The following is a 26,592-nucleotide window of genomic DNA, read 5'->3' as shown; positions in this document are numbered from 1 at the left end:
ACCGTGGGTCGTCCAGGTTCTTGGACAGGCCCGCCAACTGCCGTGCCCCCAACGTCCAGAAGGCCACGAGTGAATGGCGGCGTGTGGCCGGAAGGATCATTGGCGTACTGCACCAATTCCAGGGGCAGACGTATGCAGGGCCACGGGCCACAGTTGCAGCCCAGGAGCCACCCCCGCGTGGACGTTCCCGCCCGCACGCTCACGCCCCAGACACCACGACGACACAGCGACGCGCCCGGCTACAAATACTCTTCCTGGGCCCGACACCTGACAAATGATCTAGGCGTTGGCACCTTTTGATCTTAGACAAGCCATTAGTGCTTTACAAGTAACTGGGCCGCTCGCAGACACATGCCGCTACCTGGAGCACGCTGACACCCTCACTCCTGGTTGCACATAGCAGTGCCGAGTCTTCACATCCCAAATCCACCACCTAGCTCAAACGTCATATACGTATTGCCTCTAGTACCGCAGCTTTGTATATCAATGCGCTCACGAGAACACATGCCTCATTCGTACGCGTATTGTCCCTGTTGTTGGTCGGGTGCGTAGCCTACCCACTAAGTCCCTGATTGCCCTGTCACCCCCACGTCTGCACGCCTAGCGCACATGCCTGTTCCGATGCAGGCCACACGTTGGCCACACGATCTCACACGAGGCATGCGAAGTCTGACAGTCACCACAGCACGCCAGCCACAGCTGCTTACCCCTCCATCCCGTCACGTCCTGTGACAACAGCAAGTCCCCGCACGCGCGCACGCCCCACAACCCACAAACGTGCGCGCGCGCGAGGCGGCGCCTCAACCCACATCTCTCCAATCACCATCACAAAACACCACAAGCACACCGCACCGCCTGCTCGCCCCCTCCCGCTCCGCTCACACGCCCACCCGCCGTGCATGTCCGCAGCTAATGATACCGCCATCATACCCGCAGCTAGCTGCTCTAGTCGGACAGCTGTGTGAGCAGCGCCACGCCGCGCATGATCCAGTGGCTGGCGGGCTGGTCGGTGGGCAGCTTCACAAACATGACGAAGTTGGTGGAGTGGCCGGTGGTGGCCAACACGCCGCGCCGGTCCGCGGTGCGATACAGCGGGCAGTCGTAGTGCGGGTAATCGAACTTCTTGTCGGCGCTCTGCGGCCGCAGCCACATCACCGGCGCGTTCACAAACAGCACCTTGGGCTGGCTCTCGCACAGCCGCTGCGGCCCGGCGTCCCAGCCGCAGCCCTCCAGGTACAGCCCGTGCACGTACACGCCCTCCGCCGGCGCCGTCTTGTAGGCGGCGTGCTCCATGCCCAGCATCTCAAAGCCAAAGCCCACGGTGTCGATGGGCACCTTGCGCCGGCGCGCGTAGTTCTGCAGCGAGGCCGTGAGGAAGGACTGCACGAAGAAGAAGCCCGGCAGCCAGAAGCTGGGCGGCGGGCCGCCGGCAGCCCAGGCCGTGAACATGTTGAGCCGCTCGTACAGATCGTCCAGGTAGGAGCCCAGCGGCTTGAGCGAGGGGTAGGAGCGGCGCTTCCACAGCTCCGGCACCTGGTTGATGGCGATGGAGGCGAAGGCTTCCTCCAGCTCGCTGGACATGACCAGCAGGCCCTGGATGGCCAGCTGGATGTTGGCCAGCGACTCGTGCAACACCGCCAACAGCTTGTTGAAGCGGCTGGCCTCCTGCGCCAGCACCGTGTTCATGCTCTCCTCGTACTTGACCGGCCAGCGGCGCTGGATCGCCTCAATGTCGTACTGTGGCGGCAGCCGCGCCAGGCACTGCGACACGATGCCCGCCACGCGCTCCTCCGCCGCGCCCGCCGCGCCGCCGCCGCCGCCGCCCCCGCTGCCGCCGCTGCCGCCCGTCATGGACAGCAGGCTGGCGAACATGGCGGCGGTGTCGTTCTGGTCCTTTGCGATGTCGGCATTCGCGTGCAGGCCAAAGGCCTCGGGCAGCGGGTTGATGGGCAGCGTGTCAATGTACGCCAGGTACGAGGCACGGTCGCCCTCTGCTGGCGCGTAGTACAGCCCGCTGCTCGACAGCTTGTAATCTTCGTAATTGATGATGTCGGGGCAGTAGCACTTTTCGAGCATGGTGTTGAGCAGCAGCCGGTCCTTGTCGTCCGTCACGCGGCCGCCGTAGTTGCACTCGCCCGTCACGTAGCGCAGCGCTGCGAAGGGCGGCGCCGCGCCCGGCGCGCTCTCATCCAGGAACATCTTGAGCTGCCGCACGCTGATGCGCTGGTCGCCGTCGTCGAAGCCTGTTTGTGGGCGGCAGGTGGTTGGCGTGAGTGGTGGTGGTGTTGGTGGTGTTGGTGGTGGTGGTAGTAGTAGTGGTGGCGGTAGTGGTGGTGGCGGTGGTGGTAGTGGTAGTGGTGGTGGTAGTGGTAGTGGTGGTGGTAGTGGTGGTGGTGGTGGCAGGCGGTGGTTATGACTTAGCAGGTCCTGTTGCCAGCTCCTGCAGCCTGTTGTCCTCGCCTTGCCCTGCCCGGCATCCAGCACTCACAATCCGGCTTCGACGCTATCCTCCAGAGCCCCCCCCCAACACATACACACACGCCCCGCCTCTTCGCTCACCGTACGGGATGTTCCAGCCCAGCGGCCCGAACTTGCGGCGTTCCTGCACCAGCGCGTGGAAGAACACCAGGCCAAACAGCAGCTTCTTGAAGGGCGCGGGCTTGCCGCACGCCTCGAAGAAATCCTTGTCCTGGCAGATGGGCTCAATCATGAACGAGCGGCGCATGTTGGCTTTGATGCCTTTGGGCGGCTCGTTGGTCATCTTGACGCCGTTCTGCAGGATGTTGACCGGGAACTTGGGCGAGGGGTAGGACGTCATCCACAGCCGGAACTCGGGGCTGGTGGTGTCGGGCTGAAGCTCCTCGCAGATCTTGTCTAGCGCCGTCATCCAGCTGGGCGCCAGGTGGCAGTTCTGCAGCACCACCCACGACCCGGCCTTGGCGCCCTCCGCAATCATGGCCGCGGCCTTGGGGCCCTGTCCCTGCCCCAGCGAGATGGCCATGAGGCGGCTGGCCATCTTGCGCTCGCCCGCGAACTGCAGCAGCGCCGCGGTGGGGTCGGAGCCGGGGCTGAGCACGAAGATGAGCGGCGTGGTGGGCGCGGAGTCGGCGTAGCACGCCGCCAGGTCGAAGGGCGGCGGCTCCACGTACTTCTTGCCCAGGTTGGCGTCCACAAAGTCCTGCACCGCCGGCACCACCTTGTCCGGCCGGATGCAGCGCACGATGAGCAGCTTGCGGAAGGCGTCCAACGAGTTGTACAGCCCCGGCAGCGTGACGCGGTGCGGCTCCATTCCGTCGTACAGCGGCCGCCAGGCCTCCGGGTCGTCAGCGAAGGCGTCGGCGATGCCCATGAAGGTGGGCAGCTTGTCCAGGCGGCACAGCTCGCGCCAGCCGCGCTCCACCAGCCAGTCGGGCGCGGGGTTGGCGCGGTGGTCGGCGGCGCCCAGGCCGCCAGTGAGCAGGAACATGTACTCGTCCATGTCCACGCGGCCCTTGGTCTCCAGGATGCGCGTGCACAGCAGGAACGCGAACAGCAGCTTGTCCTTCTCGAACAGAGACCTGTCGCAGGGTGTGGGTACGGTAGTAGGAGTGTCAGGGTGTGTGCGTGTGGCTGTCAGGAGGCTGGGAGTGTGAGAGTGGAGATGGTGATGGCACCAGGTGCCGTGTTGGGGCAGGCAGGGGATTGTAGATGGCGACCAGAACTAAACCAAACCCAAGGGGGAAGGTAGTGGCTATGGCGCAAGCAGCGAGCCGCTGGCGAAGGGTGCTGCGCACCTGCACACGTTGCGGTACAGGCTGTAGGTGAAGTGGTCGTAGATGTTCTCTAACCGCCGCTGAAGGTCGTTGGAGGGCTGCAGGTGTGTGTGTGGGGGGGGACAATTAGCAACGCGCGAAGCATGTCAGTCAGCAGCGAAGGTAGCGCAGCTACCAGTTACAGTCCATTTCCGCACATGCTTCAGTGCTCCACAAACGGCATGTGCCTCCCACGCCCGCGCCCAACCCAGCGCGTCCCACCCTCATTCCTACATACTCGTTGGGCCCGGGCTTGCAACCCCCTCCTCCCTCGCCAGAACCGCTCACCTCCGCCGCATGCATGGACGCCACGAACAGGTTCACGAACCAGGGCAGGGAGTACTGGTACATGGGGTCGATGTTAGCGAGGTCGGAAATGCAGAAGAACAAGATGGACGTGTAGTCGCCGCATGGCTTGTAGCCGGTGCGCGCCAGGTCGATCTCCTTCTCCGTCACCTCGGCAGCGCGCTGCTTCTCCTGGATCTCGTTACCCAGCGTCTTGGCTTCCGTGATGATCGAGATCGCGGTCTCGTCCTCCAAGATGTTGCCGGTGCTGTTGGACAGCACCTCCAGGATCTTGTCCTCGATCTCGGCCAGGCGTCGCGTGTTCTCGGCGCCCTGCAGCACCAGCTGCGCCTTCTGCTCCTCCAGGTCGGGCCGCTCGGTGGCCACGGCCACGCCCAGCAGTTGGTCCGCCAGGCCGGCGGGCGTGATCATGAAGTTCAGCAGCGTCACCTTGACCGCCACCTCGGGCAGGTAGTGCGGGTTGCGCAGCTTGGTGGTGATGTAGAACCTGAGGTGGGACAGTGGAGGTGTGGGTGTGAGCGCGTGAGTGAGATAGCCAATAGGTGTGCGCCGGCGAAAGCCATACAGCGCTGTGTTGTGTGCAGTCGTCGCTGTTGCTAATTCCGTGCTACCGTCGCTGTTGGTAATTCCCTCCCCTGTTGCTAATCTCACCCCGGACCTCCCCTCCCCTCCACTGCCTCTCTACCCCGCCTCCCCTTCCAACGCCTCCACCTCCCATCTCCGCCGCACCTGAAGTCAGAGCTGTACTCGATGGTGGCGTCTCCCAGGCGGATGCAGGTGACGCCCATGCTCTTGAACGTCTGCTTGAGCAGCAGCGGCTCCAAGCTGGGGTCCAGCTCCTCGCCCACGTTCTCCAGCAGCACCGGCAGCCCGAACTGGATCGCGTTCTCCAGCACGCGCAGGAAGTCGCCGCCCTCCGACAGCTTGATCACCTGCAGCTTGTGCTCCTTCTCCAGGTTCTTCACCCACTTGTTGGCCTGGCCCTGCGGATCGATCATGAGCGGCCAGCGCCGCGCGTGCGCCACAATGATGCCGTTCTCGATGGAGAAGGAGTCGTTGGGCAGGCCCGCGATCAGCCACTCGCGCGTCTTGACCGGGTCACCCAGCGCCGTGGCCAGGCTGAAGCGCGGCGAGCGCGGGATGCCGGCGCTCCTGAGGGGATGTAATGGATGACAGGAGGGTGGTGGTGGTGAGCATGCGTGTCGGTTAGCAAGGGATTACGAGTACTAAAGCAGGAGTTGTTGCCATACGCGCCACGCCACGCACGCCTGTCCGGCCGCAGTGCGCCCTGTGCCGCCTCTCTTTACCCACACACCCTCCTGTTACCCCGCCAGCCCACCGCCTGCAAGGCTGCAGCCAGCACCACCAGCCGCCCCACACACCCTTCCCGCACCCCCAGCACTCACTGGACCATGTCCACGAAGCTCTCGATCACGTCCAGCCGGAAGCTGGCGGTGAAGGCGCCGCAGTAGGCGATGATGCCGGCCGCCACCAGCATGTCGCCCGTCAGGGACACCGCCGCGTCCTTGAGCGCCTGCGCCGACTCCGTCCAGCGCAGCTTCTCGCCACCCAGCCCGCCGATCAGCTTCTCAGCGCGCTCCAGCTTGATGCTGCACAGCGCCACCTCCTGCTCCAGCCGCTCCTTCTTCTTGGTGTTGGTGCGCAGGTCGGACTCCATGGCTGCCAGCTTGGCGCGCAGGTCGGCCAGCTCCGCCTGCTTCGCCCGCAGCCCCACCATCACCTCCTCGTACTGCCCCTCCGCCTCCGCCAGCTTGGCCTTCTTGGGAGCCACCACCTTGGCGACCCGGTCGTACGAGCTCATGGCGTGCACCCACTTGCACATGCCCTCCGCCGCCGGCGACGCGTTGCGCGCCGCGGCGGGCGTGAAGGCCTCGTTCTTGACGTACTTTTCGCGGATCTCGCCGATGATGCGCGGTGGGATGTTGTCCTTGTCGTAGGTCTTGAGGCGCTGCAGGAAGTCGCGCTCGTTCATGAGGCCCACGGAGGGCTTCCAGAAGTCGGGGATGGTCTTGCCGGTGTCGTCCTTGATCTTGGCGGGCTTGACGTCCAGGATCACGCACACCGCCTGGAATGGTAATGATGGTGGTGGTAGGGACGGAGGGAGGGAGGAGAGTGGAAGGAAGGGGGAGTACGAAGAGTAAGAAGCCGGGAGGAGTGGTAAAGCGAAGTGGCAGGCAGGTCAGGTGGTGCTCGGGTGAGGCGAGTACGGCGACAGAAGAAACGCATATCCTGTTTCTCCTCCCGGCTCGACCTTTACATGCGCTCACACACAAACTCCCGGCACGTTTTCCAAATCCTCCACTCACCTCCAGCACCAGCTTGATGATCATGGGCGGGTTGCCCAGCTTCTTAATGTAGTTGATGTCCTTCTCGTCAATCGTGTCTAGCGCCGCCAGCGCCTCGTTCAGGATGGGCAGGGCCTCCGCCAGGTCCGCCTCGCACTCGTCCTTGATCGCCTTTGCTGCGTCGGCCTTGGACTGCGCCTTGGCCTCCTCGCCCTTGACAATCAAGGCCTTCGGCTCCACCACCTCGGCCTTCTCGCGCGCGATGACGTTCATGAGGTTCTCCACCTCCGCCACGGTGCGCACCAGCTGCGGCTGCAGCGCCTGCAGCTCCGCCTGCATGCCCGCCACCTGCTCGCTGCTGCTCTGCAGCTTCTGCAGGCCCACGCTGTAGCGCGAGTGCGCCTTGCGGTTGGCGGCGCGCTTGGAGTCCAGCAGCGTGCGGAAGGTGCTGATCAGCTCCAGGTAGGAGGTGGGCGTCACGTAGTTGTGGCGGCCTAGCTGGTGCCTGCGTAGGGCGCAACAATCAGGAATGAAGCAATCGCTCAGCCCGCGGCTCAGTAATATTGATCGCGGGTGCAGTCTTGCATGCAGCAGGTAGGGGTTGATGTGTGCGCCATCCACTACAACCAGCTGCCTAGCCGTTAAGGCTTTGTCCGGGGCTACAACGTGTGGTCTGGCTCTCACTTGAAGTCCTCGCTGGCTGCGCGGATGCGCGAGTGGAAGGCCTGGCACAGCTGCACCAGCTGCTTGCGGGTGGTCTCGTCCAGATCCATTTCGCGCAGGAACTTGAACGCCACCGCCTCTAGCGCGTCACGCGGCCACGTCTGGAACCTGTGTTGCGTGGAGGGAGGATAAGAAATTCAAGATACCGTAGTTTTGAGGGCTCGCAGTATGAGCGGTGGGTTGTGAGAGTGTGCGCAGCTACGTCCTCAGGATGGAGGGACAACCGTACGGGCCAGCCGCCACGTGCGTATGTGGGGTCGGAGCGGGAGCGGGGAGGGCAGGGGTGTGCGGGGCACTTGCCAGTCGATGGTGCAGCAGTTGACGATGGAGGGGTTGGCGCGCAGGCGCTCGCGGAAGGCGTCGCCGATGGGGCTGAAGCACAGCACCACGTGCAGGTTGCGGCGGCAGGTCTCCACAAAGTAGCCCCACAGCTCCAGCGGCGTCTCCAGACCGCGCTTGGCGGCGCGAGGTCGGACCGCCTCCATGATCTGTGGACCGGCAGACACACGGATGCGATTAAGACCCCATAAATGCCAAGCGCACTAGTTAACCTACGGCCGCACACTGCTGCACGCCGTCAGCAACAGCAACGCTTCCCAAACCCGAATGGCGCGACACTGCTTGGCAAGCCGCAACCTAGGTACACTCCCAGCACCCAGCACAATGCCGCCTGTACGACTGCAGCGGCATCCCGGCAGTCGTTTGCCTCACCGTCATGCGCTCGTCCTGCGGGAACATGTTGGGCACCTCGCCGCTGTTGAGGATGTTGTTGATGTCCTCCAGGAACGACTCGTCCTTGATCTGCGTGTCGCTGAACAGGAACACCACGTTCTTCATGTCCGCGCCCGCCTTGCGCAGCACCTTCTTCAGATCCTCGCGCCACTCCGTCCGGCCGTAGCTCTTCGCGATCTCCACCTGCAGCACCTCCATGCCGCAGATGAAGCCCGCCAGGCGCGTGAGGGACTGGCGGCCGCTGCCGCCCACGCCCACCAGCAGCATGTTGCCGCCGGGCTGCTTGAGCAGGCGGCAGATGCGGGAGATGTGCTCCACCGCGAACAGGAACATGGCCAGGTTCATGGGGCGCTTGGAGGTGCCGTTGTGGTCGTGCAGGTACTCCTCCATGGTGGTCAGCAGCGTGGCCTGGCGGGAGGCGAGGAGGTGGGAGGGGCAGCGAGGGGAGGGGAGGGAGCAAGCACGTGTTAGCATTTATTGTTGGCGAAAGAGTGTGACAGACATGCGGCGAGTAGCCCCAACACACAGCCCACAGCCTTCTTGGTCTGAGCGCCGTTGCCACAGGCAGTCGCTCAGTGTGGCCCGCTCCCCTCCCTGCCCCTTCCCGGCAACAAACTCACCACGTCCGCCACCTCGGCATACTTGCGCAGCGACGGCTCGGGCTCGTTGGTGTCAGCGTAGTCACCGAAGAAGCAGCGGCGCATGTCCTCGTGCGTGATGGCGCGCCCCGCCTTCTTGTCCTCCGCACTCAGCAGTCCCTCCATCAGCCCATCAAACCCGGTGTCCAGGTGCGCGGACACCGTGGCCTTGACCTGCCCCATCAGCCACTGGCGGTCGGTGTCGTCCACCAGGCGGTCGTAGAAGACGCGGAACACCTCGTGCACCCAAAGGCGGCGGTACAGAGCCACGCCTTCGTGCGCCGCGCCGCCGCCGGCGGAGTCGTCCATCGGGTCGGCGGGCCTGGGCAGGCTCTCGCGCGGCAGCATCATCACGCCCTGCACCACGCGAGCGAAATCGCGCAGGTTGAAGACGTAGTGGCTCTTGGTGGGCGTGGGCAGCAGCTTGGCCATGGACTGCGTGTACACCTCCAGCGTGGCGTTGATGAGCCCCGGCGCCAGCGCGGCCACGGGGCCGGGGAAGGCGCTCTTGGAAAGGTGCCAGTCCAGGATGGTGCGGAAGATGTGCACAAGCGAGTCCTCCGACACCTGCGCCAGCGCCAGCACGTTGAAGTGGCGCAGGAAGCGGTTGGTGACGAAGGTGCGGCCGCCGCCGGGCGGGCCCATGGCCGCCACCACCTGCACGTCCACCATGGAGCGGAAGGCGTTGTCGCGGCCGTACCAGCCGCCGCCGTCCACCATCTGGCGCAGCAGCTCGATGGGCGGCTGCGCGCCGTAGGTCTCCTTGGCTGGCATGTTCAGATCGTCGATGAACACCACAGCCTGCAAGGGGCACAGGGGATTCGACAGGTGGGAGAGTCAGACGCGTTGGGAAACACGTGGTTATGCTAGCTGCGGGGTGCGGTATCTTGTTTGTGCGTATACATGTGTGCGTGGTAGCGCACAGCAGTGGGGTTGAATCATTCAACAGGGATTCCAGTCGCTTGCCACGGACTCACCCTGCGGCCGGGCGGCGGGCCGTACACGCCCTTGCGCCGCTTGTCCAGCCGGCCGTCCACCTGGTCCTGCGCCATGTTGGCGGTGGTGCGCGCGCTGAAGGTGATGAAGATGGGCGTCCACTTCTCGCGCGGCAGGCCCGACACCAGGTGCCGGTTGATGTAGGTGGACTTGCCGGTGCCGGTGGGGCCCACCATGAGCAGCGGCTGGTTGTGCTGCAGCGCCAGGTCCATCAGGAACGTGTAGCTGCGGAGGGGGGGGCGGTGGGTTGTAAATTCCAGCCCAAACTAAACCAAAACAAGCTAAACCGAGCGGAGCGCAGGTAGAGGCGTTAGTTGTGGGGGTGGTGGTGGTGGTTGTGGGGGAGGTTACTCCATGAAGGTGTGGGACAATGCAGGGCCGGAAGTAAGAGACGAGAGGTAAGGAGGTGAGTTTGATGTTGGGCACGGACAGGCAGCAGGCATTGTTGTGGCGGCTTACCGGGCTGAGTCCTTGGTGGGAATGATGATGTCCGCGAACTGGGCGTCCGCGGGGATGTCCAGCTCCGGGATGGTGTCGGTCCACAGCTGCCAGCGGCCCGGCACCAGTCCCTTGGCGGCGCTGCGCTTGTGCAGGCAGTAGTCGAACACGGTGTGGCCGTTGTCGGGCGAGGGCAGCGGCACCGCCATGTGCACCTTGGGCGCGGTCGTGTAGTCCTGCAGCCGGGACGAGCAGGCATGAGACAGGCGCACATCCACTCAGCACGTTGCAGCAATCCAGCCGCGTGTTTGCAGTCCTTGCAGTGTGCGGTACAGCGTTCGCCCAGGCCCAAGCCTCGGCCCCAAGCCCCAAGCGGCTCGCCAACCACCACTCACCGCGTAGCCGTCGGGAATGACGCCGCTCATCATGCTGCGAAGGAAGGCGTCAAACTTGCGGCGGCTCTCGCCGTCGCCTGTGCAGCCCAGCGACCACACCAGCGCGAACAGGAACACGCTCTCCACCAGCACCGTCTTGGTGGTGTCGTCGTAGCTCGCGCCCGGCGCCACCTCCTGCGCCTCCGCGCCGAAGCCGTCGCTCACCGCCGCTTTATCCGCCGCCTTAGCCTCCGCGCCGTCCGTGCTATCCAGCGCCCCGGCGACAACCGAGCTGACGGCCGCCAGCACGGCGGCCGCGTTGTTGGCGACTTTGTCCGCCGCGGCCTTCTCGGCCTTGTCGGCGGCCGCCATGGCAGCGATGCTGAGCGGCGCGCCAAAGTCCTCCGTGAGCAGCGCCGCCATCAGGCGCATGGTGGTGCGCGCCAGGCCAATGTCCTCCGTAGGGCTGACTTCCTTGGCGTCGTGGCGCACAAACCTGCGTGCGATTGCGCGGCGCAGTAGCAGAGTGTGTGTGGGATGCTGGCCGGCGTCACAGCAGCTGCAACGAGAGGGCAGGCGCCCGCTGCAGGGGGCCGAACTTGTGGGCGTGGTGGTGGAGGCAAGCACGGGCCGTGTGTGGATGCGGGGCAGGCAAGCGCGCAGGACTCACCGCAGGCAGGGCGGGACGAGCCACTCGAACAGCTTCTCGATGTGGGTCCGGATCTTGGGCCCCAGCGTGCGCGGCAGCGTGTTAATCCAGGAGGCCAGTAGCGGCTGCCAGCCCAGCTGGTGCGGCTCCAGGTACACCATGCCGCAGCGCGACACGGTGGCGGGCGAGGCCACGGCCAGGTCGCCCACCTGTGCACCCGTTGGCACCCGTTGGCACCCGTTGGCAAGTTCGGTCTAGTCAGCACGTACGGCGCAGGACACACTCACTCCTAACCGTACGCATGGGCCCGGTGCGCGGCCACTGCTGCTATGCAGCCCCACCGCCCCCGCTCACGCCATCCCCTCCCCACGCACCTCGAAGATCATGGACATGGTACTGCTCATCTGGATGATCTCGCTGTTGGGCAGGCACAGCTTCTTGTTGTCGTCCAGCACCGTGTTCATGTTCTCAATCCAGATGGCGTCCACCGGGCCGTCCAGCACCAGCCACTTGCGGTCCTCGCTGGGGTCGGCGGCCAGCGAGCGGAAGGTCACCGCCAGCACGCCGTCCTTCCACTCCTGCGTGGCCTTGTCGTTCTCGCCGTACAGCTGGCCCATGGTGACGGACTTGGGGTTGATGGCCCGCAGTTGCACGCGGCTGTACAGCGCGCCGGTGATGCCGCGGTCGTGCAGGTCGGACAGCGCGCCAGCCAGCACCTGTGGTTATGGTTTTGGGTGTTTTGTGGAGTAAGCGGACACACAGCAAATGGGCGCAGCGGGCACACAGCTGCTCACATGCCAGCGCAGCGGGGGAGTGAGGCTAGTGGGGCGCTATCAGGTAAGAGGCATCCATGCGTTAATGCGTTGGTGGCCGCAAGTCAATTAACGGCGCTGGTGACTGACCTTGAGGCTGGCGGTCTTGCCGCTGAAGGGCTGGCCCACGGTCATGAGGCCGTGGCGCACCACCACCATCTCGTACAGCTGGATGGTCTTCATCAGGAAGTACTCGGTGGGCTGCAGGTTGTGCAGCGCGCACTGCCGCTTCATGGCCTCCATCAAGTGCCCGTAGTCCGGCTCCGGCAGCACCACGCCTGCGGGCATGGAAAGCAGCAGACGGAGGTGGAGCGTATATAATAACGTTGTGTGGCGTGGCGAATCTATGTAGGCAGCAGGTGGGGCAGCAGGGGAGGGGAAGAGGAGGATGAAATCAGCAGGGAAGCGCCGTATGTGTGAATACTGGCTTTCAGGTCTGACCTGGGAACAGGTCTGACACGATGCCGTTAAACAGCGGCACGTCGTGCGACAGGAACTTGCACAGGTTGACGTCGATGATGGAGCGCAGCATGAGCACGAACTCATCCGAGTCGGGGAAGCGGCGCTTGAGGTTGCCGGCGGCGCGTAGCACGGCCATCACCGCGCGCATGCCGTAGTCGTAGTGGTCCTGGCTGGACAGCTGCTCCGAGCACAGCTTGTAGGTGGCCACGATCTTGCGCGCGCACTCGCGCGCCTGAAGGTAGCCATTGCTGTACAGCATGATCTCGCTGATCAGCGCGTAGTCGGGCACCATCATGGCCACCGTGCGGAACAGCGCCTGGACGTTTGGGAGTTTGGAAGGGACAACACGGGTTGCAATTATAAAAATCAGAACGCGTGCACCCGAAGCAGTGAAAGGGCAAAGCAAAGCTTGGTAGCAGGCAAGGGGTGCAGTTGGCTTCTTAAGAATGGGTGGCGCAGCACGTCGACACACCTTGAGGTTGTCAGGCAGCTCGGAGCGGCCGGCGTAGCCCGGGTTCATGGTGATGAACACATTGCATGTGGGCCGCAGCGGCAGCTCCGTGCCCTCAAAGAAGAACGACTTGACGCGCTGCTTGACGGCCAGCTGGATCTCCAGCACCTGCTGCGCCACCACCGACAGCACCTCCAGGTCAATGCGGTTGAACTCGTCGAAGCAGGCCCAGGCGCCGCTGCTGGCCAGGCCCTTGAAGAACTTGGCCATAGTCTGCGGGGGCGATACACGTAAACACACAAACACACCGGATGCAAAGAGAGAGGGATCCGTTTCAACAAGACGGTGTGGAGCTGGAAAGGACAATGCAGAGGAAGACCAGGGAAGCGCCAAAGCACTCATAATGCAAGCACAAGCACACACACACACACACGCTTCGTTTTGTTGTTCTTTAACACATAAACACAAGCACGTATCACACACACATGCACACACACACACGTACACACACACACACACACACACGCGCCTGGTAGTCCAGGGTGTCGGAGCAGTTGAACACCACGCACTGCCGCGCCAGCGCCTTGGCCAGGTCCTTGGTGGTCTCGGTCTTGCCGGTGCCGGCGGGGCCCTCGGGCGCGCCGCCCAGGTTGAGGTGGATGGCGCTGATGAGCGTGCGGTAGCAGCGGTCCGTCAGCGGCGTGACCACGAGGCGCATGCTGTTGCCCAGGTACTCGTAGCCGTACTCCACCTCGGCGTTCATCATGCGAACCATGATGGTGCCCTCGTCCGCCTCAGCCTGCGTAGGGTCCTTTGCCTGGCGTCGGGTGTGGGGCGAGAGCAGGGGCGCGGTCGTGTGAGCTTCTGAGTCGCATGTCACGTGGCAAAAGTAATACGGCAGACAGAGCCTGCGCTGTACGCATGTCGCATGTTTGCGCCTCAGCTGACCCTACCGCAACCTAACCCCTGCAGACCGTCGGCCCAGTTGCACATGTCCACCCCAAATTTCCACAATGCAAACACGCACACGGCGGCCGGCCTCACCTCCCAGTACATGCGCAGCTGGCTGAGCCAGCTGAAGTGGTTGGGGTCGCCGGCCACGGCCTTCTCCGCCGCCAGCGCCACCACGACGTCGCGCGCGTGCACGTCCATCACCACCAACGCGCTCAGCGTGGCGCGGTTCAGCTTGCTCAGCTCGCCGCGCACCAGCGACACAATCTCGCCCAGCTGCGACGTGTTTTGCTCCGCGCACTCCTTGAGCGCGGCCTTGTCCGGGCTGGAGATGGCTGCAACCACCTGGCGCGTCCAGAAGATGGCGGTGACCACCAGCACCACCTGGCCCGGCCATTCCAACACCCAATTGGAGCGCTGGGCGGCGGGGTAGCTGAGCACGCCGCGCCGGCAGCTCTCCTGCACGCTCTCCACCATGCCCGCCTCCACCTGCACCAGCCACTTCTCCACGCTGCCGTGCGCGTCGGCGGGCTTGATGCGCGTCTTGAGCGGCACCAGCTCGCCCTCGCAGGACACCATGCCGGTGATCTCCGCGTGCGGGCCCTCGAACCGCAGCTTCTCAATGCCCTCGAAGCACTTCTTCAGGTGCGGCTGCACGCGCGTGGGGTCCTTGGTCTCCGACAGGATCTCCAGCATCTCGTCGTTGGACAGGAAGAAGAAGCGCGGGAAGGCCAGGCGCTTGAGCTCGAGGTAGGCGGCCAGGCCCTTCTGGATCTCCTCCAGCAGGCGGTTGGCCTCCTGCAGTGACATCAGCTTGTCGCGCTCCTCCGCCACCTTGGTGCAGGAGGGCGCCTCCGACGTCGTCTCCATCAGCTCACGCCACGACTGCGGGTCAGCGGAGGGGGCAACACAGCAAGGCAAGGTCGGTTGCGGAGCCGGTGTGTTCGCAAGAACCCACGCAATCCCAGTGGCATGCACACGCACACACACACGCGCGCGCAAGTGCCATGCACCACATAGCTTCCAGGTAGCCAGCCATAGGCCACAACCTCAACACCCCAGAACACCCCAATCTCGCCCCGTACGTGGCGAGCCACGCCGCGCCACGCCAGCCCCCGCCCCAACTCACCGCATCCACCACCTGGAACTTGTCGCCCTCCTCCGGCATCTGTTTGAGGATGTCGGGGCTGCTGAAGATGGGCTCCAGGTACTGCCACGTGGCCTGGCAGGTGAGCCAGTTGTCCAGCATGTCCTGCAGCGTGGTCAGCATGCCCTCCCACTTGGTGGCCTGCTCCTCCAGTGGCTTGATGTAGGGCGAGGCGCGCATGGCCTGCGTCTTGACAATCTGGTCGTCCAGCAGCGCCTGGATCTCGTCCGTGCCGCCCAGAATGTAGGTGCCGCTGTGAATGAAGGGTTATTTGGTGCACCGGTGAGTCAGGGGACGGGGAGTGGCGGGTTGGCGGGGAGACAGGGGCGGCAAGGAAAGGCAGAGAGAGGCCAGGGCGGGATAAGCGCGCATGTGGACGAGGGAGGATAGCTAGGCAGGCAGGCAGGGCTGGCGGCAGAGGCTAGAAGCGGCGCGGGCGCCACTCACGTGTCCTTGTACTCGATGCAGCGGAACTCCACACCCTCCCAGTCCTTGCTCATCTTCTCCAGCACCTTCTCCAGGCTGTACTCCTTAGAGGCCACGCCGCTGATGGACTGTGGGGAGCAGAGCCACGCACAACACCACCAGGAGGTGAGACACTAACAAACACACATCAACGCCCTGCAACACCAGCGCAACAACATTAAAACCCAAATGCACCCCGCTACTCCCACTCGTGCCCGGTGCCCGGTGCACGAAGCGCCTGCGCCAAACCTGCAGCCACCCCAGCCACCCCCTGCCGTACCTGGATGGGCTCGTACCGGTCCAGCGCGTTGTACTGCAGCAGCATGCGCACGGAGAAGGGCGCGTAGCCCACGCCGTTGTCGTTTGGCGGGATGTCGGCGTCAATGAGCTTGAAGATCTGCTCCCAGTGCCGCGTCTTGAGCGCCGGGTTGGCCAGCTCCTCAACCAGCGGCATGATCTGCTTGAAGTCGTCGATGCAGTCCTTCAGCCGCACCACCACCTGCGCGAGCGAGATGCGGGTTTTGTTGATTGGGGAGGTGGGGTGGAAAAGGGCGACAGGACTGCCGGTGACAAACAAACTGCAACTGGTTGTAGGGTGTGCTACTCGGCGTGTGTGCGTGTGCGTGTGTATGCTTGCGGGAGGAACGGATGCGCACGTGGATGCACACCAGCACCATCCAGTAAGCAGACGCCTCCCCGCCCCCGCCGTCAACGGCAGCACCGCACCTGGTCCTCCTTGGCCGCCTTGCCCATCTTGTAGGCGCGCTGCGCGTACTCCTCCACCTCGGCGCGGATGGCCTCGATGGACATCTGCTGCTGGCCGTTCTCGTCCAGGATGGGGTCCTCGGTCCAGTTGTGGGACTTCTCCATGAAGTCGAACAAGCTCTTCCACAGCTGGTACTTGGCGTTGGCCTCCTTCTCCACCGCCGTCAGGTCCATGAAGCTGTCAGACTCCAGCTCGAACAGCGTCTGTAGAGAAAAGGGGATCGCAGAGATACGGGGTAAGAGGCGGGGCAAGAGAGCGAAGCGGAGCTATGTGTGAGTAGTGCGGCATACTGCTATGGCAAGTGGTAAAAGGGCCGGGAATGGTGCAGAGGTGGGGAGGACAGAGACAGCAGGGCCAGGTGTGCGGAATGCGGCGGTAGAGTGGCAGGATGCGGAAGGCACGGGCCCGGACACGCGCCGTCGCGCACCTGGTACTCCTTGTAGGTGTCGCAGGCGGTGGACAGGTCACGAAGCTGCGACAGCACGCCCTCCACGTCCGCCAGCACAGACTCGGCGTCCGCGTCGGGGTTCACGTAGTCGCCTGCGCGCGGGTGGCGGGATTGAATTGGAGGCCATGACCAGCCTGCCACCGTGCCCTGCCACCAGTACGGCAACAATGATGCAAACCGCAATCCAACCCAGCCTATTCCCAACCCAACCCAACCCAACCCAATCCACGCACCCTTGTTGAGCGAGGCATTGATGGCCGCCAGCTCCTCGTGCGTGCGCGCGATGTTGGCAGCCAGGCTCTCCATCTGGCCCTCCTTGTGGTCGGCCATGAACTCCTTGCCGCTGGTGAGCTCCGTCACAAAGGTGGTGGCGGCCTCGCGCAGGTCGTCGTGCTTCACGGCGTCCTGGTACGGCACCTTCTGCTCGTACGCCGCCAGCATGTCGTACATGTCGTCCACCTGCGCCACCGCCGCCAGCACCGACTTCTTGGACTCCACCTGCTTGGCGTGCATGACCTGGTAGGCCATGAACTCGTTCAGCGCAGTGGGCCGGGCCTGCGGCGTGGGGGAGGGGTGCGGAGGTAGCGGAGGTGGCTGTTGTTAGGACAGAAGGAGAAGGGGGGTTATATGCCCGAGCCCAACGAAACAGGTATCAGACTTCAATGGGAAGAGAAGGAGAGAAGTTGGGGTCAGGCGAGGAGCTGTGTGTGGTGGGGTGTGGATGGAAGTAGGGGTAGGCAGGGAGGGTGGGCAACTCCAGGCCCAAGTTCCTGGTTAGGCGAAACCCATAGTCCAAACCCAGGTTTCCGGGTAGGCAAAAACAAGGGGGCGGCGTGGCGGGCGGGTGACGCACCTGCAGCAGCGCAATGCGCGTGTTGACGTCCTCCAGCACGGACAGGCACGTGTCGCGCGCCATGGACAGCAGCAGCCCCTTGATCTTCTCCAGCGTGGTCAGCGTGATGGGCATCAGGTCGTTGCGCAGGCTCTTGCTGTCCACGTACAGACAGCCCACCACCTGCAGGGCCGCAGTTTGCACACACGCGCCAAGATGTGATGGCCGTGAGACTCCGTACGAGGCAGCGAGTCCGCACAGAAGAAGCCACAAACACACACACACACACACACACACACACACACACACACACACACACACACACACACACACACACACACACACACGCACATAGCGCCCGCGAGCCACGGAGCCCCAGGTCCCGAAAGTCGGCGGCTTGCGCACACTGGCCCCAGTTATCAACTGCGGCCCATCACGCGCACAGGCCCCAACAGCTGTATCTCGCAAGTGCTCACGTTGGAGATCTTCATGCGGTCCAGCTCGTTGCGCCACTCGCGCTGCTTGTGCATGTCGCGCCGGATCTCGCGCAGGCTCTTGGACTTGGAGGAGTACTCCTCGTAGCTCCAGGTGCGGCCGAAGTCGTACACCATGCGGTACGCCTCGAACAGCTTGACGTACTCGCGCGCCGCGCCGTAGTCCTCCTGCACCGTGTTGTTGATGGCGCTGCGCAGCTCGCCAAAGTAGGGCGAGGCGCGGATGACGGAGGCGGGGTTCAGGCCGGAGGGCTTGCCCTCAAAGTACTGCGTGCGGAGGGGCGGGGGAGAAAGCGGGGCAGGGCAAAGCGCGTGGAGGGGCGCAGGAGAGAGGATACCGTACCGTAAGCACGAAAAGTTGGCAACGCGCGCGTGCAAGCCACGCCGGTACCCGGCGATCCAAATCCGGCCGAAAAAGGAACCATCACCCTACGCACGCACGCACGCACGCACGCACGCACGCACAGCAAGCACCCACGTCGCCCCCCAACCCCAGCTCCTACCTGTGTGAAGGCGCGCATGAAGATGAGGCGCGGCGCCTGCTGCGCCAGCGCGATGATGCCCTCCATCATGTTGTTCAGCTCGTCCAGCACCGCCGAGTCGTCGGGCGTGAAGGTGATGGACTCGGGCACGAAGCCGATGATGGTGGTGAACACGCCCTTATTGCTGACCTGCTTGTCTGCCGACGTCTTCGGCGCCGCCAGCAGGTCCAGCACATCCTCCACCGTGGTCACCGCGCGACTGATCACACCTGAGAGCGGCCCAGGCGAGGAATCAAAGCAGGTTTCGGTTGTAGGGGCAGCGGTGGTGATTGTGGTGGCGGTGGTGCTAGCAACGCGCCTGTGTGCGAGGCCCCGTATCGCACCATGCTCCATTCCTCGAACCTCATCCCGGTGCCCTGCCTCCCCCGCCCTTCCTTCCCCGCCCTGCTGCTTCGCCCTGCTGCCCCCGCCCTGCTCCTCCCACCAGCCCTCAGCCCGGCCTCCTCCCCGCCCTGCCCCCCCCCCCGTTTTAGCTTGGTTTGGTTTAGTTTGGGCTGGAATTTGCAACCCCCCCCCCCCCCCGCCCTGTCCTCCACCCCGCTCCCCCTCACCCTCTCCCCCCCTCCCCCTCACCCTCCACAAACAGATAGTCCGCCAGGCGGATGAAGGCGCCCAGCATGGTCACCTCCCGCATCACGCGGGCAAAGTTCTGCGCGCGCTCGATCTTCTCGCGCTTGATGGTGATCATGGGCCGCGCGCAGCCCGCGCTGCGCCCCTGCAGCAGCTCCACGCCCGTGGTGTCCTCCAGCTCCGTCTGGTCGCGCACCGACTGCTGGTACAGCCGCGCCTGCTTCTGCACCTCGCGGCACACGCGCTCCAGCACCTTCTGCACCTTCTCCACGATCGCCTCCAGCGCCGGCTTGGCCTTGTGTTCGCGTGTGCTCACCTGCGTCCCCGCCACAGTGCATCACGTCAAGCGCTGATACCGGTTGGCTACCTTGCTCAGGTAACCGCGCCAAAGCCTTCACCCGGTCTTAGCGCGCGCGTGCACACACGCTTTGGATTCCTTCCGACGCAGAGCCTCACAGAAGCCTATGCTTATCTCCAGGCCCCCTGCATGCCTCCCCATCCCAATGCCCACGCCCAGCACATAATCCAAAGCCTCCCGCACGCCTCCCCATCCCCAATCCCACGCCCAGCTCCCAAATCCAAGCCTCCCGCATGCCTATGCCCACGCCCACGCCTTCCCCCACATCCAAGCCTCCCGCATGCCTCCCGCACGCCTGTGCACCTCCCCACCTGCAGCTCCGCATAGTCCTGCAGCAGGTACAGCTGCTGGTTGTTGGAGGCGAAGGGCGTGTTGCGGATCTCGTCCACCGCCGCGAAGATCTCCACCAGGTGTGGGCAGAAGGTGGGCTTGGCCAGGAACAGGCTGTCCTGGATCTTGGACCGCACCTTGTTGAAGTTCTTTTGCCGCACCGCCTGTTGTTACACGCGGAAGCGGGTGGGAGAGTGTGGGAGCGGATGGACGGGGCAGCGCCCGGGAGCACGGTCGCAGTCATGCCCCCTGGCTCGCGTGTGCCCTTGCCCTCACACAACCGCGACTTCTGCCTGAGCCGTGATTTGGTTGGCCAGCATTAGCCGATGTGGCCGCCCTGCCCCCAGTGTGGACCCCTGCCTAGCCCCTGCCTAGCGAGCCGCAGCTTCGTTCCGTACTGCTGGTAGCAGCGCTTGTGCGCAGCCGCTTTGGGCCTGTGTCTCACCTTGAGCCAGCGCCGGAAGCAGCGCCCCGTGAGGTAGTTGCGGAAGAAGCCAATCGCGCTAATCAGGTCGAACAGCGTCTTCTCCCGCACCCACTCCGCCAGCGGCGTGAACTCAGCCTGTTGCGCAGTGGTTGAGGGGAGACAGCCGTATGAGTGCACGGCCTTCGGTTGGGCGGCACACGCCTGCCCAAACTTCCAAGACATGCCGCAGTGCCACCGCTTTGCCCCCGCCTCTAGCCACTGCCCTGCCCTGCATTCCGCCTGCCTGCTTCCGCTAGCCTGCATGCGCCCGCTGCACACCAACGCCCCTGCCCGGTCCGGGTACCGTACCCATGCCCCCGCCCGCACCTGCACGCCCCGCTTGATCCGCATGACGCCCGTGGCGCTGACAGTGAAGTACTCGGGCCCAATCTTCTGACGCCGTACCACCAACAGGTCGTAGGGCCGGAACCGCATGCCCTCAGGCGCCCTGCAGCGCGCAGGAGCGGCGCAACCAACACCGTTACTGGGTGCAGCCGCCCTGCCACCGCATGCCCCGCTGCACCCAGCGTCCAAGCGCCGGCCACCATGGCCCACGCCCCGCACCCCATGCCCCGGCCGTCCCCTTGCCGGCCTGCCCTCACACCGTACTCTGCACGCGACCCCCAATCCTTCAGCACGCAGTGCTGTTAGGTCTCCTTTCTACCCTTACCAAGCGCAGCGCCAGTCCGCAGCCTACCTGTTGCAGTAGAAGAATTTCACGGGGGAGTCCTGTCCGAATTTGCCGTAGAACTCCACCACGTCGTCGCCGGAGTTGATGCCGGGGATCATGTCGGGATCGTAGCCCGCGTCCCGTTCGTCCACCTTGGGCCCCTCCAGCACCTCCTCCTCATCGGCAGGCAGCTCCGACTCCTCCATGTCCACATCCTCGCTGGGGTCTGCGCGGCATGACGCATGTGCAAAGGCGTTATGCAATGTGTTGTGGCATGTGCATGTGCAGTAGGAGCGGGTGCAGCTGTTGCGAATCGGGGCTAGGCGGTGGAGTGGGGGCGGCGGCGCCCGCGGCCCAGCCGCATGCATGCGCACCTGACGACAGGTCCGAGCGCGCGGGTCTGCGCGGCGGCTGCAGGTCCGGCTGCTGGCTGGTGACCGCCTCCCGGTCCGCCTCACGCTTGTCGATGGACGGCAGCTTGGGGATGGCAGACTGCGGCAGGGGCAATCGGGAAGAGGGCATGGGATGCAGGACAACCGCACCCGTTTTCTGGCGCATGCACACATCCTAGAAGTGACTCGCGCGATAGGGCGCTTAGGCTTGCGGCATCCGTAAGCCTCGTTGCGACTTTGTGGTGCTAAGTAGCGCCGTACGGCACCCTACCACGCCGGCGCCCCTTCACAGGTGACACGTCGAAACCTGGTCCCGAGGCCCCGCCCCCCGCGCTCCCTCGCCTTCCCCGCTAGCCAGCGGCATTCCCCCTCACCTTCTTCCGCTTCGTGCCAAACTCTAGATGCTCCATGGACGGCAGGGTGCCTATGCTGAAGAGGTCGGCATTGCTCTTCAGCTGCGTGGGCATGGGAATCTGCCGAGTCTTCGGCAGAGTGAACCCGGCCCCTGGGCTGCCCGTCCGGCCGGGCAGCCTGCCCTGGGCAATAGAGGGCAGCCATACTGGCGACTCTGGCACGGGCGGGTCCAGCGGCCGCTTATGCTCGCTGGTCGGCATGGTCCTCTGTTAGTGCGACCTCCGCGCCATGCTGCGTATTATAATGCTTGTGGCGTAGGAGCTGCTACCAAGTCAGCTCCCCCTGAGGACCTAAGCTTCGGCCCCGCGCCAGTCCGCTGCTTGTTTATCGAAGCGACCGTCACCGTTTTCACCCTAGGTCTCGTGTATATCTTGAGTAGCCTCAATCAATTGATTTATGGAAGGTTGTGCGTGTTATGCGGTTGTCAAGAGGTTTTCACGCGTCCTTGCATCCAAAGCAACTGAAAATAGCCTTGTTGCTACCCTTTGTCAATTGTCTAATGGTCCAATAAAACAAGGTATGCGAAAAACGCTGGTTTAGGGATTCGAAGCTGACGGGCCCTGGCTAGTGCAATTCCGCTCTCCCCTGCCGAAATAGCTCCGTGCAACTGCAACTCGTATCAAAAGTATTCATCATCTTCATTAGAGCTCTGAACCTTCGTAAGCATCAAGGCAGGCTGTCGGGAATTGGCCGAGTCCTAGTGCGTCACCAAGGAGCCAGGGGCGGTTCTCGTGTGCTGGGCATAACAGATCTTTGTGGACTAGCGTACGCGCTGTGCGGACCATGACCTGGTCGCTTGTCAAGGTGAGTCGGGGAGCGCATGGTTCGCCGAATTGCCGGGAGCCCAAGCCCTAACCCGAACCTTGCTTCTTCGGCCCGCGATGCCACGCCTAACTGCAGACGGAGGGCTTGGCTCCAGCGCCGCGAGGGGCATGCTGCTGCGTGGCGCTGGGAACTCAGGTGCTGGTCTTCGGCGGGGCCGACCGCGTGCCGGTCTCGTTCAGCGACCTGTGGGTTCTGGAGACAGGTGAGAGAGCATGCCCAGCTGAGTCCAAGGATAAGCCAGGGAATGTGGTTGCGCACTGTGGCAGCTCTTAGGAGTCCACAAGGCAGGCGTTATAAGCGTGCAGAGCCCCCAGCCTACGGTTCGCGTGGTGAACCCCGCCTCCCCCCTCACACCACGCAGAGGGCGGGAAGTATGAGTGGACGCGCATTACCCCTCTCTACGCTCCAGGGTAGGTGCTGTAGTGGCATTTGTCGCATGTGACAGCCCTGGGGCACTGCAAGGGACCGAAGCGGCAGAAGTCTACCCAGCTGCAGCGGCAGTAGCACACGTAACGCCCAATGTGTTGCGTCCTCCAAGGAGCTCAGGCATGGTGTGAAGCGCGCACTCCAGCTACTGTGACCAGCTCCTGCTTGGTATTGAGTATGTATCGTCCTCGCCGCGCAGCTGCAAGGTGATGCCGCGCTCGGGTGCCACCATGACGGCAGTGGGTGACCTCCTGTACCTCTTCGGCGGCACGGTACGTGCTCGGAGGGAACGAGGTGACAAACTGGGGGCAAGGATCGAATCCTATGTTGAACCCTGTGCCCATTGATGAATGCAGGATGCGAGGAATATTATTGGGACAGGGCGTGTATGGTCTCTTTGTGTTGGCTAGCGTGAACGGTTGTCCCACGGCCGCAAGATCCGGCAGGCCCCATTGTTGTCACCTCATTCACGTTGTGATCTGACTCTGACGCCATGCGGCCCGCTGCTGCCCGCGCCTCGCGCCTTCGCAGGAGCCGGTCAGCAACGTCATCTTCAACGACATCAAAGTGCTGGACCCCAAGACCTGGACCTGGTCGGACGTGGAGGTGAGGCGGGGGAGCCGCCGGCACATCCGCTAATGGCACGCGCAGGGGCGGGGCAGCAGCACCCACACTATAGCTTGCGTTGAACAAACCTCGACTGCGGAAGCGTGCCGCCTCTTGCATGGTTGATGTCATGATGACCATAGCCACGAGCGGTCGCGGCGCGGCTGTGTTGTGTGGCCACGTACACGCCGCCGGTCTCGTTTCTTAGCCCATGCTTCGGCGACGTGATCCCGCCAATGCTCTTGGCCTTTGGTGCAGGTGACCGGCACGCGCCCGCCTGAACGGCACTCGCACTCCACCGGCTGCCTAGCCGACACATGCCTGGTGAGACCCGAGGGGGGCAGGAGGCGGCGGCAGCGCCGCGGCATATGCCGCAGCCCGGTGCCTGCGCCGGAGCACGGACCACACCTAGCCCCCCACCAATCAGTGCCTAGCAGTCTTTCCACCTCGTTCCACCGCGTCCTTGTGACCTTGAGCGTCGGTCGCGCGCCCCTTGCCCTTGCCCTTGGCCCGCAACCACGCAGCTCGTGTACGGCGGCGCGGGCTACCAGGGCCCCATGAGCGACGTGTGGATCTTCAACACGCTGCAGAACGGCTGGACGCGGCCCAACGTGTCCGGCGAGCAGCCGCCGGCGCGTGAGATGCACACCGGCGTCATGGTCGACCCCACCACGCTGCTCATCTACGGCGGGAGAGGCGCGGAGTTCAAGTGCGTGCTGTGGCAGGGGGCGCCCTGTGTAGCTCATGCCGGTGGCGGTCGATGAATGTGGTTCACCCTAGGCGTCGCGGCCCTGCATGCCAGAATGCCAGTCGCAGCAACTAGGCAAAGTGCACAATGCTTCTGTGTGCTGGTCATCCCTTGCCCCGTGCATCCAGTGATGATGAGGATGATGATACCGGACCGGCTTCATACCACCACTCAGATGGGTGCGCGGGCCTGATTCCCCAGCAGACTCCCACGCAGACTCCCATTCCTGCCTGCATTACAGTCGCATGTAGAGATTTGCCAGGCCTGCATGGGGTCCCGGCGCCGCACATGGCGGCTGACAAGTCTTATGGCGGGTGTGTCGACCATGTTGCTTTCTGCAGGGTGCTGTGCGATGCCGCCCTGTTTGACGCCAAGGAGATGAAGTGGACGTCCATCGAGCCCACGCCCTTCTCGCGCTGCGCACACAGCGCCGTGGTCGTCCCCGGGGCGCCCGCGTCGGCGTCAGCGGCAGGTGCGCTGGCGAGGAACCTGCTCCTGCATGTGATTGTGCGCATACCTGGGTCTGTGCGTGTGCGTGCCATTACTTCGGTCCACTAGGCACCTAGGGCCTGCTCGTATCCGCTATGTCGAATGCCACCAGAGAACGTATTGCGGAGTTCACTGTGTCCCTGCGCCTCTGCGATTGCCTGCATCCCACGCCACAGGCGGCAGCACGGAGGGCGGCGCTTCTGGCAAGGCCGAGGAGGGCGCGGATGCGGCGGCCGGCAGCGGCGGCGCCGCCGCAACTAGCAGCGGCGGCGACTGCCGCGTGCTCATATACGGCGGCTACAGCGGTGAGGCCGTGGAGGGAGACGTGCTGCAGATAGACCCGCGCTCGCTGGAGATAGAGCTGGTGCGGCGGGGGCCGCGCGAGTCCGACAAGGACGGCACCGTGCCAGACATCCGCTTCGCGCACAGCGCCGTGGTGGTGCCGGTGGCGGGCGGCTCGGGCGCGGGGTCAGCACACGCCATGGTGGTGTTTGGCGGCGTCAACCCCGGGGAAGACCTGAACGACGTCGCGGTGTGGGCCGAGTAGCTGGGTTACAGCATATGCCCGAGCCCAACGAGTCGGGGTTGAGAGAGCGGCATTGAAGGACATCCAGCCAGCCAGCCAGCCAGCCAGCGAGGTTTGGCTGTGTACAAATCGGCTGTGCACTGCTGGGGATGCTGGCTGCCTGGCCGGGAACAGATGTTGAAGCGCAGTTGTCGAGCATGGGCAGTTGTTGGAAGCGCTGAGTGTGTGTGTGTGTGTGTGTGTGTGTGTGTGTGTGTGTGTGTGTGTGTGTGTGTGTGTATGTGTGTATGTGTGTATGTGTGTATGTGTGTGTGTGTGTGTGTGTGTGTGTGTGTGTGTATGTGTGTGTGTGTGTGTGTGTGTGTGTGTGTGTGTGTGTGTGTCACTACGTCCATTGGTGTTGGCCGTGTAACATGTTGCACAGATTTCCATGCGTGCCGAGGGAGTATGAGAACTTGGATAATGGGCTGCACCCACCCTGTCATCCAGCCTTTCACCAAGCCTGTCATCCAGCCTGTCACCCGGCGCTGCCGCTACAGCTGCTGTGCAGCAGGGCGGCGGGGGAGGTGTGCGATGGGACAGGGGTTAGGCAGGTTGGCGAGGTCCCGTAGGGTGCAGCTGACGCCCATACCCGGCGGGGGAGGTGGAGAAGGACGCAGGCGCGCGTCCGGTGCAGCCGCTGTGCAGCAGAACGGCGGCGCACATGGCTAGATAGACAGCTGTGCACACGCCGTCCGGATAAGTTCGTCGACGAGGGGAGGCCGCTTCGGCGGCCGATAGCCCCCATACACCCCTCCAAACGCATAGGGCGAAGGCGATCCCGTACGCCCGTCACTGGATGGTCCGCTCCATGCGGGTGGAGCGCGGCGCCTGCACGAGAGGTGGAGGGGGGGCCTGAGGCTTCGGCGGCTGATAGCCCCCATACAGCCCGCCACCGACACCTAGTGTCTAAACGCACAGGGCGAAGGCGGTCCCGTCACTGGATGGTGCGATGGTGGTCGCTCCGTGCGGGTGGGGAGCGGCGCCTGGGCGAGGGGGGGGGGCGCATGAGATGTGCTGATGGCATAGGTGTGCCCCCACGGTGTGCCCCTCTTCCAGGCTGTTAGGTAGGCTGCCGCACTGGAACGAGGGTACGAGGGCGGCACTGGTCGACCAGTGCGAGGGGGCACGACGGCATGTGAAGGCGGAAGGCCATGGGGTTGCGCACAGGTCTGGAGCGTCTTATGCTGTTGGGCGTGCTGAGAGTCAATGAGGATGAGAAGGCTGGTTCACGGATTGGTCGTCCCCGCCCGAGTTCCTGCGTTGGAAGTTAGCCCCAGCGGCAACCCCCTCTTCCCCTTCGCTTTCCCTGCGGCTCTGCATCGCGAGCGAGTGTGGCGTTGTGGTGTGTCTGTGTGGTGCTATCGCCTGGCCGGGCGCCCGGAGCGTGAGGAATGCGCATCAGCAAAC

At 64.1% G+C, this 26,592-nt stretch overlaps 2 protein-coding genes across 3 annotated transcripts; one reads left to right on the top strand and one right to left on the bottom strand.

Annotated features, from left to right (window-relative positions):
- Positions 1-96: 96 nt before the first annotated feature.
- Positions 97-21,954, bottom strand: CHLRE_16g685450v5 (uncharacterized protein). The gene is made up of 37 exons (XM_043071539.1): positions 21,484-21,954; positions 21,092-21,209; positions 20,745-20,943; positions 20,375-20,495; positions 20,027-20,143; positions 19,563-19,745; positions 18,897-19,209; positions 18,285-18,532; positions 17,764-18,048; positions 17,309-17,470; positions 16,689-17,010; positions 16,435-16,547; positions 15,968-16,210; positions 15,522-15,740; positions 15,224-15,330; positions 14,759-15,029; positions 13,723-14,514; positions 13,208-13,495; positions 12,700-12,951; positions 12,207-12,543; positions 11,856-12,043; positions 11,328-11,669; positions 10,975-11,162; positions 10,326-10,800; positions 9,952-10,166; positions 9,474-9,717; positions 8,479-9,297; positions 7,838-8,266; positions 7,427-7,614; positions 7,088-7,234; positions 6,425-6,908; positions 5,504-6,183; positions 4,827-5,249; positions 4,080-4,584; positions 3,774-3,850; positions 2,560-3,557; positions 97-2,243 (listed from the first exon to the last, which is right to left on the bottom strand). Exons 1-37 carry the CDS (start codon positions 21,721-21,723, stop codon positions 946-948), a joined length of 12,630 nt encoding a protein of 4,209 aa, XP_042915941.1. The 5' UTR covers positions 21,724-21,954; the 3' UTR covers positions 97-945.
- Positions 21,955-22,054: 100 nt separating this feature from the next.
- On the top strand, positions 22,055-26,420 carry CHLRE_16g685500v5 (uncharacterized protein). Of its 2 annotated transcripts, XM_043071541.1 has the most exons (10): positions 22,055-22,327; positions 22,424-22,550; positions 22,710-22,758; positions 22,974-23,046; positions 23,306-23,380; positions 23,639-23,704; positions 23,905-24,089; positions 24,257-24,307; positions 24,470-24,600; positions 24,794-26,420. In XM_043071541.1, exons 1-10 carry the CDS (start codon positions 22,307-22,309, stop codon positions 25,162-25,164), a joined length of 1,149 nt encoding a protein of 382 aa, XP_042915940.1. In that variant the 5' UTR covers positions 22,055-22,306; the 3' UTR covers positions 25,165-26,420. The 2 variants fall into 2 exon arrangements, with proteins under 2 accessions (XP_042915940.1, XP_001691934.2); XM_001691882.2 differs by lacking the exon at positions 24,257-24,307.
- The last annotated feature ends 172 nt before the right edge of the window (positions 26,421-26,592 follow it).

Source organism: Chlamydomonas reinhardtii, chromosome 16, assembly GCF_000002595.2.
Source record: "Chlamydomonas reinhardtii strain CC-503 cw92 mt+ chromosome 16, whole genome shotgun sequence".
NCBI lineage: Eukaryota > Viridiplantae > Chlorophyta > Chlorophyceae > Chlamydomonadales > Chlamydomonadaceae > Chlamydomonas > Chlamydomonas reinhardtii.
Note: the sequence above shows the minus strand (reverse complement) of the source record. Positions and strands in the feature narration are given on the sequence as shown.